At 42.6% G+C, this 14,945-nt stretch overlaps 2 protein-coding genes across 6 annotated transcripts in view; both read left to right on the forward strand.

Moving 5' to 3' along the window:
* myo9aa (myosin IXAa) overlaps positions 1 to 5,219 on the forward strand; it is a 100,612-nt gene extending 95,393 nt beyond the window's left edge. For all 5 annotated transcript variants that reach the window (XM_056412273.1, XM_056412277.1, XM_056412274.1 and 2 more), the window contains 8 exons: positions 56 to 248; positions 370 to 498; positions 627 to 732; positions 822 to 953; positions 1,587 to 1,710; positions 3,059 to 3,267; positions 3,436 to 3,578; positions 3,676 to 5,219. In XM_056412273.1, the coding sequence (XP_056268248.1) occupies positions 56 to 248; positions 370 to 498; positions 627 to 732; positions 822 to 953; positions 1,587 to 1,710; positions 3,059 to 3,267; positions 3,436 to 3,578; positions 3,676 to 4,160 (1,521 nt within the window). In that variant the 3' untranslated portion in view covers positions 4,161 to 5,219. The remainder of the gene's footprint in view (positions 1 to 55; positions 249 to 369; positions 499 to 626; positions 733 to 821; positions 954 to 1,586; positions 1,711 to 3,058; positions 3,268 to 3,435; positions 3,579 to 3,675) is intronic.
* Positions 5,220 to 6,959: 1,740 nt separating this feature from the next.
* Positions 6,960 to 14,931, forward strand: scamp2l (secretory carrier membrane protein 2, like). Its single transcript, XM_056413562.1, has 9 exons — positions 6,960 to 7,085; positions 7,764 to 7,841; positions 7,933 to 8,019; positions 9,071 to 9,203; positions 9,314 to 9,442; positions 10,572 to 10,731; positions 11,556 to 11,657; positions 12,188 to 12,305; positions 13,219 to 14,931. Exons 1-9 carry the CDS (start codon positions 7,020 to 7,022, stop codon positions 13,363 to 13,365), a joined length of 1,020 nt encoding a protein of 339 aa, XP_056269537.1. The 5' UTR covers positions 6,960 to 7,019; the 3' UTR covers positions 13,366 to 14,931.
* The last annotated feature ends 14 nt before the right edge of the window (positions 14,932 to 14,945 follow it).

The raw sequence follows: 14,945 nt of genomic DNA on the forward strand, positions 1-14,945 counted from the left end.
TTTAAATCCGTGAGCAAATTCCTCACGCGTCTCTGTGTCTCGTGTCTCGTGACAGTTTGATCCGGAGCTTTCCTCCAGACAGTTCTGCGTGGAGGTTTCTCGTCTGACGAACGACGAGAGGATGGTGCCCCTGGTGGTGGAGAAGCTCATCAACTACATTGAGATGCACGGCCTCTACACTGAAGGGATGTACAGAAAACCGGGCTCCACCAACAAGATCAAGGAACTCAAGCTGGGACTCGACACAGGTGAGCGATGCAAGTCGCCCTTTAAAATCACCGAGTTGAATATAAAAACCAAACCGACTGACGACGAGCACCGCCTTCGGTCAAATGACCACATGAATGTATTTCTGCGGCCTTCCCTCAGATGTTGATAACGTGAGTCTGGACGACTACAACATCCACGTTATCGCGAGCGTGTTCAAGCAGTGGCTGAGAGACCTGCCCAATCCCCTGATGACGTTTGAGCTGTACGAGGAGTTTATACGTGGCATGGGTGAGTGGTCGGCGTGAGGTCTCCGACTCCGGCATCGGAGACTCTTCTCTATTTATTATCGTGAAGAAGCCGCGTGCGTTTTGCCGTGACGGTAACGGGTGATCTGTCTTGTTGAAACGCCTCCCCAGCTTTGCAGGATAAAAAGGAAACGATCAGAGGGGTGTACGCCGTTATTGACCAGCTCAGCAGAACTCACCTCAGCACTCTTGAACGCCTCATATTTCATCTCGTCAGGTATAAAATCTGTTCTCGCAGTAATGTTAGATCTCAGATTTAATTCCTCCCTGATGGACTATTCTAATATTAAATGTATGCTTTTTTAGCATCGCCTTACAAGAGGACACAAACCGCATGTCGGCTAACGCCCTCGCTATAGTGTTTGCTCCCTGTATCCTGCGCTGCCCCGACACCATCGATCCACTGCAGAGCGTCCAGGACATCGGGAAGACGACTGCGTAAGAGCTCACTTACTGTTCATCTCAGGAATACTCTGTATGTGCCCAAGGCAGCGGTTCACAAAGTTTGGGATGGGAGGAGATCCTGAATTAATCCTGAGCCTGAATTAATCTGATTCACATGGGAGCAATTAATAAAAGTTACCTAGATTAGTCAAAAGCAAAATCGCAGATTTGGTTTATATATATATATTTATATATATAAATGTATATGTATATATTTATATATATGTATTTATATATATATTTATATATATATATACACACACATAAAATAGATAGATATGTGTGTAGAAGAATGACCTCATTTGTTTTAAAAAGCTCAACTCGATGGACCAAAAGAATACAATACTAATAAAAAGTGTCCTGTACAATAGGGTGTTTAAGGATCAGATGATTTATGATGTTGAAAGGTGTATGAGTTCATAACTTACGCCACGATATTATTATTTCAATAATATTGTTCTTTGCTTCGCTTTTTTTCGGTGCAGATTCCTTCAATAATGGTTGAGGAAAAAATGTCTCGGGATTTGTTTTTTGTTTCCAAAATAATACCGGGTTTGCTTTTTTGACAAACTAAATATATGTTACGCATTTGCAGTCCTTCTGAAGCGGTTTTGTTTCCCTCCGCAGGTGTGTAGAACTCATCATTTGTGAACAGATGAATAAGTACACAGTTCGGCTAAAGGACATCAGCAGCCTGGAGTTTGCAGAGAATAAGGCCAAGTGCAGACTGACCGCCCTTCGACAGTCGATGGTGAGATCAAATGATGTGACAAATATGACGCTATCATAACAAGTATCCGTTTGACTCCTCCTGACTGAGCCACCCTGAACTCCTACCCTGACGTCCGCCTTTGTAAGCGGCTTTTTCCTCCCTATTCTCCTCCTTAACCTGTCCTTTCCTTTACCTTTAGCCAGAAACCCGTACTAATAGCCGTTAGATTTAAGAGCATAGCGCGCACTATGGTATGTATACACGCACCATGGTGCAACTCCCCGAATTATCATCCAGTGGTGATGTTGTTGTGGTGCCGACCTCTGCATCGTCTCGTCTCATCAAGTATTAACGTCTGCCTTCTCCATGCCTGAAGCATGACTCATCACTTCTCTCGGTATCTGCTTCTGTTTTTTTTGTGACCGTCTCTTTTGGATGAAAGTCGTGATATCGTGCAATCGCTCGTCATTAGCTTTACATGATGCGCCTTGGAATATAGAGCATGAAAAGGGAAGAGATTTTAGCATATTCGGTGACTTAAAATTCATATTTTTTGCAGTTCTTGACTCGAGTCGCTGATATCGGTGTCTCACTCACAAAATCTAAAATAAGACATTTAAAATGTAATTACATTTGTGTCATTACTTTCTCTGAATAGATTGTGAACAGATTAAAGTTCTCATTATACGCCAGCAGAGTATCGTTGTACATTTTCCTACAATCCCCTGACAACATCTATTGAGTTGAGGAATGTTTTTAATTTTAAATAAGTGCGTTAGAAACGGTGTCGAATTAATTAAGCAAGCAGAGACACTGCAGACGATAACGATGTGAAATAAATGTTCATTTAAGTTCTGCCGTTTTGTCAGATTGATCAATTGTTGTATTTTACCAGATGCAAAAAATGAAATTAAACGTTATATATTGGCATCCGCCATTGAAATCCCTGTAGTAACGACCACTCGTCTTCATGGCATAACCGTGACGTTATGGTTACTATTCGCTTCCCGTCGAAGAACTGAGAAACGGTTGAGGTTGAGCTGAGCTCGTCATCTGCCACTCGGCTAGAAAGCAGATGAGTTGCTCCAGCTGACGTCTTTGATGCTGCACGTTTACGACCGACCTTTGTGAACCCGGCCTTTCTGACCCCGCTTCTCTCTGCTTCTCACTTTTTGCTGGAAGCAGACAAATGCAGCGAAAAAGGTCAAGTTTGTTCCCTGGTTTGTTCACTGCGTGTGCGAGTGAGTCGCCGCTTGCTCGACGTGGATGAAATGTACTCCGTGTGACGTTTTCATGTCGTGCTGCTCCGCTGCTTTTCCTTTTTACGGATGCGTGAATGTCGCATCCACGCGGTGAGAAAAAAACCCCCGTCTGCCTCGTTTCTCAGGGGAAAAGCCACGTGCATCGACTGAGCTACCACGCGCCCTCGCCGCCGGTCAGTCCGCGGCTGCCGTCCGTGGCCGAACCCGCGACGGAAAGGAGCGGCAGCGAAGACGGAGACGACTCGTTTGCCAAAATCTCGGAGCATGAGCAGGCGGCCATGCTGCAGGAGGAGAGGGTGCTGACGGAGCAGATCGAAAGCCTGCAGAAAGAGAAGTAAGCGCTCTCACAATGTCCTGAAAGCGACATAACTCCAGATTTTAAGAACTGTGCTTTAGAGACGAAATCGGAAATTCACAAGAATGACATTTCCAATGTGCTTGTGTCGTTACTGTTAGCCGTGTTGGCTCATTTGTTCGTCTGGATAATGTTTGCCCCCTGCAGAGAGGAGTTGACTTTTGAGATGTTGACTCTGGAGCCACGAGCATCGGACGATGAGACCCTCGAGTCGGAGGCTTCCATCGGTACAGCCGACAGCTCTGAAAACCTGAACGTGGACTCCGAGGGAACCATTTCTGACTTCTCTGGTGCGTCGCGATGCAGGAAATGCACAACTCGCCTTTCAGTTTGCTGTTTAAAAAAAAGTGTAATTAGAGAGAACCTTGTCTTCGCCTTTCATTGCAGAGAGAGGTCCCGTGCTGACTTCCCCCTGGCCGCGGAGGTCTGACATGACAGGCCCCCGACGCCGCGCGCTCCGCCGGCAGCCGGACTCTGTGGACTCTTGCTCCAGTGTTTCCTCCTACTCTTCATTATCACACTTCCACCCATCGTCCTCTTCCTCCTCCGCCAGCACCCGCCGTTTAAATTTCCACTCAAAGTCTTCCACGTCGGGCTCAAGTCTGGCCCAGGCCCCGCCTCTGAATGCACCGCAAGCCTCCCGATCCGACAGCACAGACAGTGGCCCCGCAGGAGATCAGGAGGGAGGGTACGACGAAAGGCCCCAGTTTACAAGCAGAGGCACCTTCAATCCGGAAAAGGGCAAACAGAAACTTAAAGGGGCCAAGCTTCCCGCCCAGAGGCACTCCAGAGAAGGCCGCGGGCCCGGCAGGGACCCTCCAGACATACCACAGCACCTGGTATTGTATGGCAGCAATGAATTCATGGTATGAAGGACTCTGGGACACCAACGCACTCCCTATCCGACTCCCTGGCAGACGTATTGGTTCCCACAGGGAAGTGACTGACCTCCACTCCTCAAAGCACTCCTGCTTAGCCTTTGTCTGAAAAAAATAAAATGTCAGAAAATGTCCCCAAGTGCCGTGTACAGTGTTTCCACCTCCGGGGGGGGGGGGGGGGGGGGAGGGGAGGGGATCAGGGGAAAGCATCCTCTTATGTGGACTAAACTGCCACCCCATGCTCTCACAGTGCCTCCGCAGCAGAGGACGTCGGAAACAGGCGTGGAGACCACCAAGCATCAGGGAACGCCACGGAGCTGGAAAGCAGCAGACATTCAGGACACGAGGAGAAAGCCGGCAAAACATCAGGCGTCACTGTGAACGCAAAGCTCACAATTATTAGCTGCTTTCTGAGTTTACAGTTCATAACAATCAGTGTAAGCAGTTGTTGATCTGTTACTTTATTTTCCCCCTTATTTAAATAATTTTAATGGCAAAGAAATTCTTTATGGCATAATATACAGGTATACATGCTGTACAAAGCCGGAACACCAGCCTCTGCTGGGTAGGGTAGTTGAAGTCAAATATTTATCTTTTTTTTCTTTTCTTGAGTATCTTGGACGGAGATGTACGGATTTGGGAGGTGGTTGATTTATGTTTGTTTATGTGTGTGTGTGTGCCGAGCGCTTATGCAGCTTGACTGTACGTGTGTGCGAGAAAGAGAACAAACACTTTGTGTGTTGTGAGTTTGTGCTGCTTTTTCCCCCCAACAAGGGAAATAACGCCATCAAAGGGACCAAGTCAGCTGGTGTTTGTTATTCCAGCCAAAGGGGATCCCAGCTCTGTGAAAATGTCGGATGTGTATAAAATCCATGCATTCACTGCTTAACAGCCATGCTACAATTGTACAGTAAAGTTCATATGTACAGTAGAGTGGACAAATGCCATTCTATTCTTGAAACCTATTGTTACCCCCCACCTCCTGTCTCCTGTAAAGTGTTTGCTCAATAGCAACCAAGAAAGAACATAAAATCAGTATGTCTTTTGTTTTTATTATTGAGAATGTCTTTGATTTTGTCGTTCGAGTGTATTTTTTATTATTTACACCTGTGCCTTTCGATACTGTGACGCGTCGAAATGTCGTCTGTGAAATACCGATCCAGTATCAATGATGCCACAAACGGATATGATGCATTCGGTGAAGCTGCAGATGAATTATATACTCATATGTTCTAATTTCACTCAAATCAGGCAAGATACGAGATGAAGAAAAGTCCCCTTGTTCGTTCAGGATGGGAGAGCTGTACTTTGCTACTGTGCCCTTTTCGAGTTGCTTTAGGAATGCGTTGCCTCCTTCAGGGCAATTAAATAATAATAATAATCAGGCTACTTCCTCATGGAAGAACAGGTAATGTACGGTTTGCTGTCCTTTTTCTACATTCGTTGATCCTATAGGTGCTGCTTCGGTCCCATATAGTAATTTACATTCACACGTGTTTTTAATCCTCACAAAAATGACAATCTATGCTTTGCGGGCCATATTCCTCCCCTGGTATAAACCTATTGAACTGCTCCTGAGATACGGCTACTGAGACTCAGCTAACCTCTTATAGCCCGAAGAGAGCAGACCGCTCTTAATTTAGTTTTCATTCAAATTTCGTAAGGTTAATTAGTTTCATGCCTTTTGGATATGAGTCAAAGGGTTCGGTTATAACAATACATAACAATAGCTCTGAGGCATTTGCAGCAGCTGAAAGTGGTACAATCAGGAAATGTAATGTTAACACAATGCAATAACTTGCCCAGCCTGTTTAAAGGTTACACCTGTATTTTAAACGAAAGAGAATACAGCATTTGGTTATTTATTATATGTTGAAAGTTTTTTAATGAAGACTTTTTACAAACCCAACTTGCTTGAGTGCGCTCAAGTCTTAAATAGTCTTAAATGTGATACAGCCTTATGTGTTGTTGTTATGGCTCTTATGTGTCGTGTTTTTATGTCATGTTTGCTTTCTAATTATGTATCGGCAGGCATTTTGGTATGTAAAACTCATCGTGTATTTTCGGAGCACTTTTCTAGCAAGAGACACAAAGTACATACAGAGATTCACACCTGAAGGTGCATTTGCTCATGTACTTCATTTTTATTTTTTTATTCTGAGATACTTGTACTGTCAAATATGTATTATTTCGAAATGAGACATAACATGGTTACTTTGACTTTTGATACTTAAAGTAGGCTATTATGTCTATACAATGCTTTTACTTGTAACAGTTTACACTGTAATATTGCTCATTTTAATTAAGTCTAAAATCGAAGTAGCCTACTTCCACCACTGACTAGAAGTTAACCACATGACATGAATTTGACAAACGTAACATTAATAAATTTGATTCGCATAAATGAAACGGGCATATCTATGATATTCACTTCACATTTTCCTGTGTAAAGTTACCTCCAACCCAGGTTTGTTTAATCGTTTACGTTTCCCAGAATTCCGACGGCACCTAAAGGCAACTTTAAAGGCTAAACGAACAGACTCGAGTTTTAAATGGAGCTCCTTTTCCCACGTTTACCACAACAGACCGGGTCACATTTTTAGACTCACGAGAACCACCTATTTTTTATAAACCATTTGTTTTTTTGGAAACAATTGTATTCATAAATAAAGGTTACGACACGTTAATCGATCATAAATAACTTTGGGGGCAGCCTCCTGATGACGCGGGCCACCTTTTCGAGCGACGCATGCGCAGAGTCCCGGCGTGTCACAAGAACCAGGAGCAGCCGCTGCCGGGGAGAACGGGAGCTGTCGTGTTGTTTATGCCCCGCAAGATAAACTTTGGTCCACAATGTCCGAATTCGACAACAACCCCTTCGTGGACCCGGTGGACCCGGTGGACATGAACCCCTTCCAGGTGAGGCTGGGGTTTCTTATTTCTCTGTGCGCCAAGTTTCAAAGACGTTGTCTTCGCGCAGACTGAAGCCCGAAAGAGATCCAGGCTGTAACAAAAAACCTGTTTGGTCGGTTGCTGGGTTCGGCCTCTGCGTTTCCTGAGTAAGAAACGTCACTATTATAAAGTATGAGACTTAAACTACCGACTACTAATTGAACATGTCTGTGAAACGGTGTGTTTACTCTACGTGGACATTTCGGCTCTCTCACCTGCGCAGGCGAGCAGACCCTCCGCGAACAGGTGCCTGCTGATATTTCGTCATCAAATGTGACCCTGTGACGTCATTAATGGTTGATTTTGTAAAACCGGATCCTCGAGATAAACTATACAATTTAACGGCGCGCTGTGTTTTATAAGAAGGTAATTATCGCATCCGGGTGTTTTCAGATATAATAGCTCGAGGGAGTAATGGTAATAGGTGAGCGTGTGTCTTTATGACTTATTTACTTAAAGAAAAAAGCACCCTTTTGCTTGTTCAAGCCTAAGAAGGTGTGTTTTACCTGTGACAGATGTGGTCCAGGGCCAAGAGTCTATTAATAGCTGGTGTGTGGGAGTCTGCTTACTTCACAATAAGGGAAGGGTCATGGCTTCACCAAAAGACACAATAACACCAAGTTACACTCTTTTTTTTCTTCTCAGGATGCATCAATCACACAAGCCACGGGCAGAGCGGCTGAAGGTGCTGGCGAGTACAACCCCTTCTCTGCAACTGAAATGGTTCGTTCCTCTGTTTTCAATACTACTAATTGATGGGATCTATAGTTTTTCCTCGTCGGTATTTTTTTTAAAAAGCAATATTGTTTCACAGGAAACACACGTCGACTCGACCATCCCCATCTCTGCTGCCTCCTCTCAACCCGCCGTTCTGCAGACCTCTGTGGAGCAGAGCACACAAGTGAGACACACACACACACACACACATGTTATACTCCGGCTAAGATCTACTTACAAGAGTGCATCTATCTTTGGTGGTTGATCGTGGCTTTAATTGTCCAAAACAATAGATGAGTACAATAATAATACGCTCATGTTTTGAGTGAATCGTGGACCTTGCCCAATAAGGGTTATTTGAGGCTGTCATAGCAATATTTGAAAGAGTATAAACACATAACAATGCATAGGCTGATACAGGTTTCTTTTTCCCTTGAACACATCATGTAAATGCAGTGGTGGAAGACCTACTCAGAGTATTCTACACTATGGTATTTCTACTTTTACTTAAGAAAATTATCTAAATAAGAGTCCTATATTCTAAGTGCTACTCAACCAAAAGTACAGAAGTATTATCAGTAAAATGGACTTAAAGTATTAAAGGTCTTCTTTAAAGTGTACTGTTATTATGAAATATATTTATCGCTTCTGAATACATGTAAGAGCAAATCAATGTTGTAGTCCAGTTGAACCCAATGTTGCTTACTTAGTCATATTGTCTATATTAATAGTATAGTACTGCATCATATCATATAAACATATATATTTTATTTTATGTAACTTGTAACAAGTGAAATGTATAATATTTTCCGTAAAAGTGTAGTAGATTCATAAAGTAGCATAGAATACTAATTATACTTCAGTACAGTACTTGAGTAATTGTAAATATACATACTGCCACTGCATAAGTGATATTTTAATAAGGATCATTGTAACAAAAATATATTTTACCCATCATACAGTTTTTAAAAAGTATTTACAATTCTCTCTGGTGCAACATCTCAACACATATTTGCCAACACAACATATCTGCAAGAAGCAAATATTGGTCTATAGTTTGTCCTCGGGCTAAAGCAGTGAGGCGGTGCTTCAGGATTACGTTTGGTCTCATGAGCTGTTGAGTCTCGGATGAATCAGGTGGGCAGTGTTGTGCTTCTGGGAACTTCACAAGCGGGTCAAAAGGCAGCGGGGAGTGGTGGTGGTGCAGTGACGGCGTTCTTCAATCTCCCGTCTAGGCGAACGTAGCCATCGGCCAGGCGAACCTGATGAAGCAGCAGGAGGAGCTGGAGAGGAAAGCGGCCGAGCTGGAGCGGAAGGAGCAGGAGCTCCAGAACAGCAGCGCAGGCCGAGCGGCGCTCAACACCGGCGGTAACTAGACCTTTGTGTTGTGTGTGTGTGTGTACACAAACGATACGGATCTACACCGCCCTCACGATGTTAACCTACTTTGTGTGTGTGTGTGTGTGTGTGTGTGTCAGATAAACAGAACAACTGGCCACCTCTTCCCTCGTTCTCCCCTGTGAAGCCGTGCTTCTATCAGGACTTTGAGGGGGAAATCCCCGAGGAGTACCGCGGGATCTGCAAGAGGATGTACTACCTCTGGATGTGTACGTACCCCTGCATGCAGTATTTACCTTCATACCTGCTCTTTGTAAAAAAAAAATGAAAGGGTCATTGATCCATAACAGATTTGATAACATGTCAACCACACTATCTCTTCTCTCTTTTTTTTTTTTAAAGACCCATCTCTGTAGCACACTAGCGTCGGGCTGGCAAATGTCAGCATCTTCCCATCATGATTTATTCATATTGTTCCTAGTATTCTGTACGATATTGATTCATCGATAGGCCATCTGACAACCCTGACAGCATGTTTAATATCCCAATTAGATGAATCCTAAGCATACAGTGGAGGCTTTTTAATTCTATAAGTTAACGCGGGGAGAGTAATTGACAAAAGTGTTAATTTTGGGTGTGAAGTCTTCTTATTTTTCAGGGTTTACTGAAAACATCACTCGCACCGATTAATTCCTCTAAGAGGGCACCGAAGATGGTTCACTATGAAAATATACACCACCGTTCAAAAGTTTGGGGTCACCCAGACAGTTTCGTGTTTTCCATGAAAACTCACACTTTTATTTATCAATTGAATAGAAAATATAGTAAAGACATTAACAAGGTGAGAAATAATGATTTTTATTTCAAAAATGTATTTTGTTCTTCTAACTTTAAGCTCAAAGGAAGGCTTATAGCTTCTCTCAGCAGCATAACTGTTTTCAGCTGTGCTAACATAATTGCACTCGGGTTTTCTACCCCTCCGTTAGTCTTCTAAGGCGATGAGCAAACACAATGTACCATTAGAACACTGGAGATGAGCCTCTATACACATATGTAGATATTTCTTTAAAAACCAGACGTTTCAACCGAGAATAGTCATTTACCACATTATCAATGTATGGAGTGTATTTCTGATTAATTTAATGTTATCTTCATTGCAAAGAAAATGTGACCCCAAACTTTTGAACGGTTTCGACTCTATTCGTTAACCGTCCGAGAGCCGAATGTGTCCTTGGGCTGCTGATGGTCGGCCGTGCAGCTCACTGGTTTGATGGTCGGCCGTGCAGCTCACTGGTTTGATGGTCGGCCGTGCAGCTCACTGGTTTGATGGTCGGCCGTGCAGCTCACTGGTTTGATGGTTGGCCGTGCAGCTCACTGGTTTCCCGCCTGTCTCCCCAGTCCACAGCGCCACCCTCTTACTCAACGTGCTGGCCTGCCTGGCTTACTTCACCGCCGGCTCTCAGTACGGCGTGGACTTCGGTCTGTCCATCCTCTGGTTCTTCCTCTTCACGCCCGTGTCCTTCATCTGCTGGTACCGGCCCGTCTACAAGGCCTTCAGGTGGGCACCGCATTCTTTGATTGGCGTGACTCGCAGGATGAAACTGTTCTGTTGTACGAAGCAGTAGAAACATCGGGACATGTGGAGATGAACTAGTTGGCAGGGTTTTGTTTTATTTATCTTTACGCAAACCTTGTGTACACCCTCATCCTCCAAGTCAGCCAGAGGCGTTATAGGAAGTACAATCGAGCCGCTCTGTACTCTATTAAAAATATTAAAAGATGCTACTATCACTTTGTCTTGCTTATAGCTTTACAGTGCTTAGTTTCTCAGCTAGTCTTGTACTGCTGGCTGAAAAGAAGCACTTACACCTTTTCTGGATTTTGGAGTAATATCTGCAAGATTTTGTTTACTTATTAATATGTTCTTGTACAACATAACATCGGGCAATTTGTTAAACAAAATAATAAATATAGGCAAGTGATAGCGTTGTAAAGCCCCCCCCACCCACAAAAAAAAAATAGATATATATAGAGAGAGAGAAAAATTAATTCATTTAGTGTATTTAAAAACAAACTAAACAAAATTGACAAATAAAAAAAATTGGTTGTGTGCGTGAAGAATGATTACTAAAAGTAAATATATTATTATATATTGGTAAAAGGTTTATTTAACGTTTTGGTTATTATCGTAATTTTTGTTGTATCTTTATTGAAGGCTACACATAGTTGTAGATGCTCTCTTGATTATTCTTGTGACTTATGCACTTAAATGTTTTAATTCAACTGCAACCTCCATTTGAAAGTCTGGAAACAAACAACAATTATCTTAAATGATAAACACCATTAATAACACTTCCTCGTGTTTCTGTTTTCCCTCTCCAGGTCCGACAACTCCTTCAGCTTCTTTTTCTTCTTCTTTATCTTTTTCTTCCAAGTGGCGGTGTACATCATCCAGACGGTCGGGATCCCCAAGTGGGGGAACAGGTCAGTGTGAACCTCCGTTAACCCCGTAACCCTCTGCATGTTGGGGGAATGACAGTTTGTCATCGCTAACAAGAGGTTTCTGACTTCATGAGCAAGAATGAGTGTGCTTTGGGTAGATTCATAGTAACTGTGAGTATGCATGGGTCCATGTTTCTTCATTCACGTCTTTCTGTGTGTGTGTGTGTGTGTGTGTGTGTGTTCTTGCCCTGTATCTCCTCTCTCGCATCTCTTTGACAGATTCCAGCTGCCTTAACTTGTCTGGGTCGCTTCTTTGTAAGTGTGTGGCCCTTTTCTCTCTTTTGGGTTCTATTTATATACCGTCTCATATTTTCAGCTTTTTCTCCGTTTTTCATCATTCACTTCTATAACCCTCGTGCTTTCCCATTGGCCATCGGGGGACTGTTAGGTGCACGCCTCATTTTGCTTTCAATTCGGGCCATTTTCATCATAATTAGTTTTAATGCCGGGATGTCGTGTTAGTATAACATGTGCAATGACACATGGGTATTTGTTGTCTCTGCTTTTGACAGTGGATGGATCGCAGCCATCAGCATGATTGGCACCAACCTGGCGGTGGCTGTGGTGATGATGGTGGTGGCCGGATTCTTCACTGTGAACGCGGTCCTGGCTGTGTTTCTACTCAAAGCGGTACGTGAAAGGAAAGACTTGACCCTCCACCAAAGGGAGTGCTGAACCATAGTACAGTTTGTACATTGCAGATTATCTGGTTAGTATTTTAATATTAACCGGTCAAATAGAATTGACCATGGCGAGGTTACAGTTGTTTGCAGTCAAATTTAAAGATGCCAGCGCCTTTTTATAATTATTAGGCTAAAATAGAAAGTCGAACATATACATGTGGGTATTCCCACTGTGGCTTTATATTGTTTGTTTTTCCTACAACTCAGTGCAGATCAAAGAGAGAAGCATAGCGAGGGAAAAGAAAAGAAAAAATGGTGGTGACAAACACTGGCAATGAAAGGGCAACAGATAATATGGAGAATTAGAAACTTTTATGAAGGTTCAGAAACAACACGTTTCCCAAAACATGCCATAGAGCAGATGGAGATGAAGACATTTGTTCACTCTAAACACAAAGTCTGCCATGATATGAAGACTTTTTCTAAATACTAAATCCTGAACTTTCTTCCAAATTTCCCTGACACTACTTTATTTTTGAGATATCCCATTAACTAATTAATACATGTGAATTGGTTGAAAGGATAGCCTCTTGAATTGTATAATCACATTTTTTAGGATGATCTATTTTGTCTGAATTTGTTTGTTTATTTATTTATTTATATATATATATATATTTATATATATGTATATAAAAATAAATAAATTAAATTAGTCGGTGTGTGTGTATATATATATATATATAATTCATACAGAAAGCTTGGATAGTAAATCAATTAAATCTGCATACAGTGCCATTGAAGCAGTTTGTCTTCAGTTTGATGAGAGAATATTAGGATGTCCTGACGCATTGTGAAGAGGTAAAGAGAGCGATTTAAAGAAACCTCTCTAACCCCCCCTCCCACTTGTCTCGTGTCCCCAGGTCCACTCTAAGTACAGGAGGACCGGTGCCAGCTTCACCAAGGCCCAGCAGGAGTTCTCCAGCGGCGTCCTGACCAACCGAACGGTCCAGACGGCTGCATCCAGTGCAGCCGCCTCCGCGGCCCAGGGAGCCTTTGGCAGGAATTAGACTCAGGCTCGTCACTTCTCTGACCAACATAGCCATGTTTCAACATACTTCATTGTGGTTAGGGTTTAATCTATTTATGAAAAAAGCAAAAAAAATACTAATAACACAACTTTTGAGAGAAATTGAGAGTGAGAGTGACGTGTGCGCTTTGTTCCTCTTGCTGCTTAAACATACAGAAAACAAGCGAGAGGTCTTACGCAAGAGCGTGTCATGACTTGCATACGTCTCCGTTGCCACTGAGCTCTTTACCGCCTTCATCAGTATGCAGCGCGACTCCTGCTATCAAAAATGTGTTCTGGGGAAAGCATGACGGAGACAGAAAACTGAAGTTGAACCGAAGGCGGCAGCGTGGGGTACGCCGAAAAATGAATTGGCAACCCCTCATCACAATATGACTAACTGCATTCAACGTGGTCGACTAAAGATGTACGGCGCACCACTGAACAGGGCTGCAGTTTAGTGATAAAGTACATTTATTTAAATCCCTTCACCGTTAAATAGTCTGGCGGGGAAGTATCGGGATGTTTCACTCAAACATACCGGGGCCTCATGAATAAACACTGGGAGGAGTCGGGATTATCTAAAAAGCACACTTGACACAAGAATGTTTCACCGTCATTGAATTATGTACCCACTTAACGTACAAATACATATTTGTGTCGTTCCGGCAGCATGTAGAGCGTTGCAGGTTATGTCATTCTGCCTTCATAAACTGGTTCAATACATACGGTCCACTCCATATTCCACCATCTGTAAAATGAGATGCATCTATCTTCCACTACTAATGAACACAGCTGCTGTTTGAATTTTTTTCCGCTCTAAATCTCGTGTGTTTTTCATGTGTACAGGATGATGAATAATGAAGGGGACGGGGATGAAGGTTTTTTCTTTCTACTGTTTTAATCAGTTTACTGATTTTTAGATGACGTGTGAAAAAAAAAAAATGAAGATACTGTTACACATTTTTTTATTCATGTTGAGTTGTGAAGAATATGTTTTCTGTCAGTGTTGCTGCGATTTATTAATGTAAAGTGAGTGACATGCAGAATGACAGAGTGTAGGTGTATTTGCAGTACTTAGAGAAGTGTATTAATGAGCAGAAAGAACACATCTATCCAATATTTTCCTTTGTAATTGTAAAGCAAACAAAAATGTGACTGAATAGACACAGATAGTTTGTATTTTCTCGCTGCTTTCTACCCACTTGTTGGGTATTTACATGTTTTGTGCTTGTGAATATATATATAGATGGTATATACTGTACATAGAAGTTGTTCTGATCTTTCCTTACAGGAACACTGGATCACATTGTTTGGGTGTAAACTAAGTGCCTTGAAGCAGATGTCACTCATTAATTCCAGCGTGGGGATTTAAGCACGAGGCTTCGTGTGTTGTTCGATTTTGTTCGTCGTGATAGAGAAATTAGTTTTTCTGAGGTTTCCCTTTGATGATCAGAATGTGTATTAAGGTGTTTTGTACATATTGGTTTAAAATATATATTGGAATGGGATTTGCTGGAAACTGTTTGTAAGTCTTACCATTGATTAAACTCATTTGTATGTTTCATTAGGTGTGAAGTG

Source organism: Pseudoliparis swirei, chromosome 4 (assembly GCF_029220125.1).
Source record: "Pseudoliparis swirei isolate HS2019 ecotype Mariana Trench chromosome 4, NWPU_hadal_v1, whole genome shotgun sequence".
Lineage (NCBI taxonomy): Eukaryota > Metazoa > Chordata > Actinopteri > Perciformes > Liparidae > Pseudoliparis > Pseudoliparis swirei.

Excerpts from the sequence above, each read along its gene's own strand:
- scamp2l (XM_056413562.1), top strand. The coding sequence starts at position 7,020 with ATGTCCGAATTCGACAACAACCCCTTCGTGGACCCGGTGGACCCGGTG. Across the intron at positions 9,443-10,571 it reads GATGTACTACCTCTGGATGT|TCCACAGCGCCACCCTCTTA; the intron begins GTACGTACCCCT and ends CTGTCTCCCCAG. Across the intron at positions 11,658-12,187 it reads ATCCCCAAGTGGGGGAACAG|TGGATGGATCGCAGCCATCA; the intron begins GTCAGTGTGAAC and ends TGCTTTTGACAG.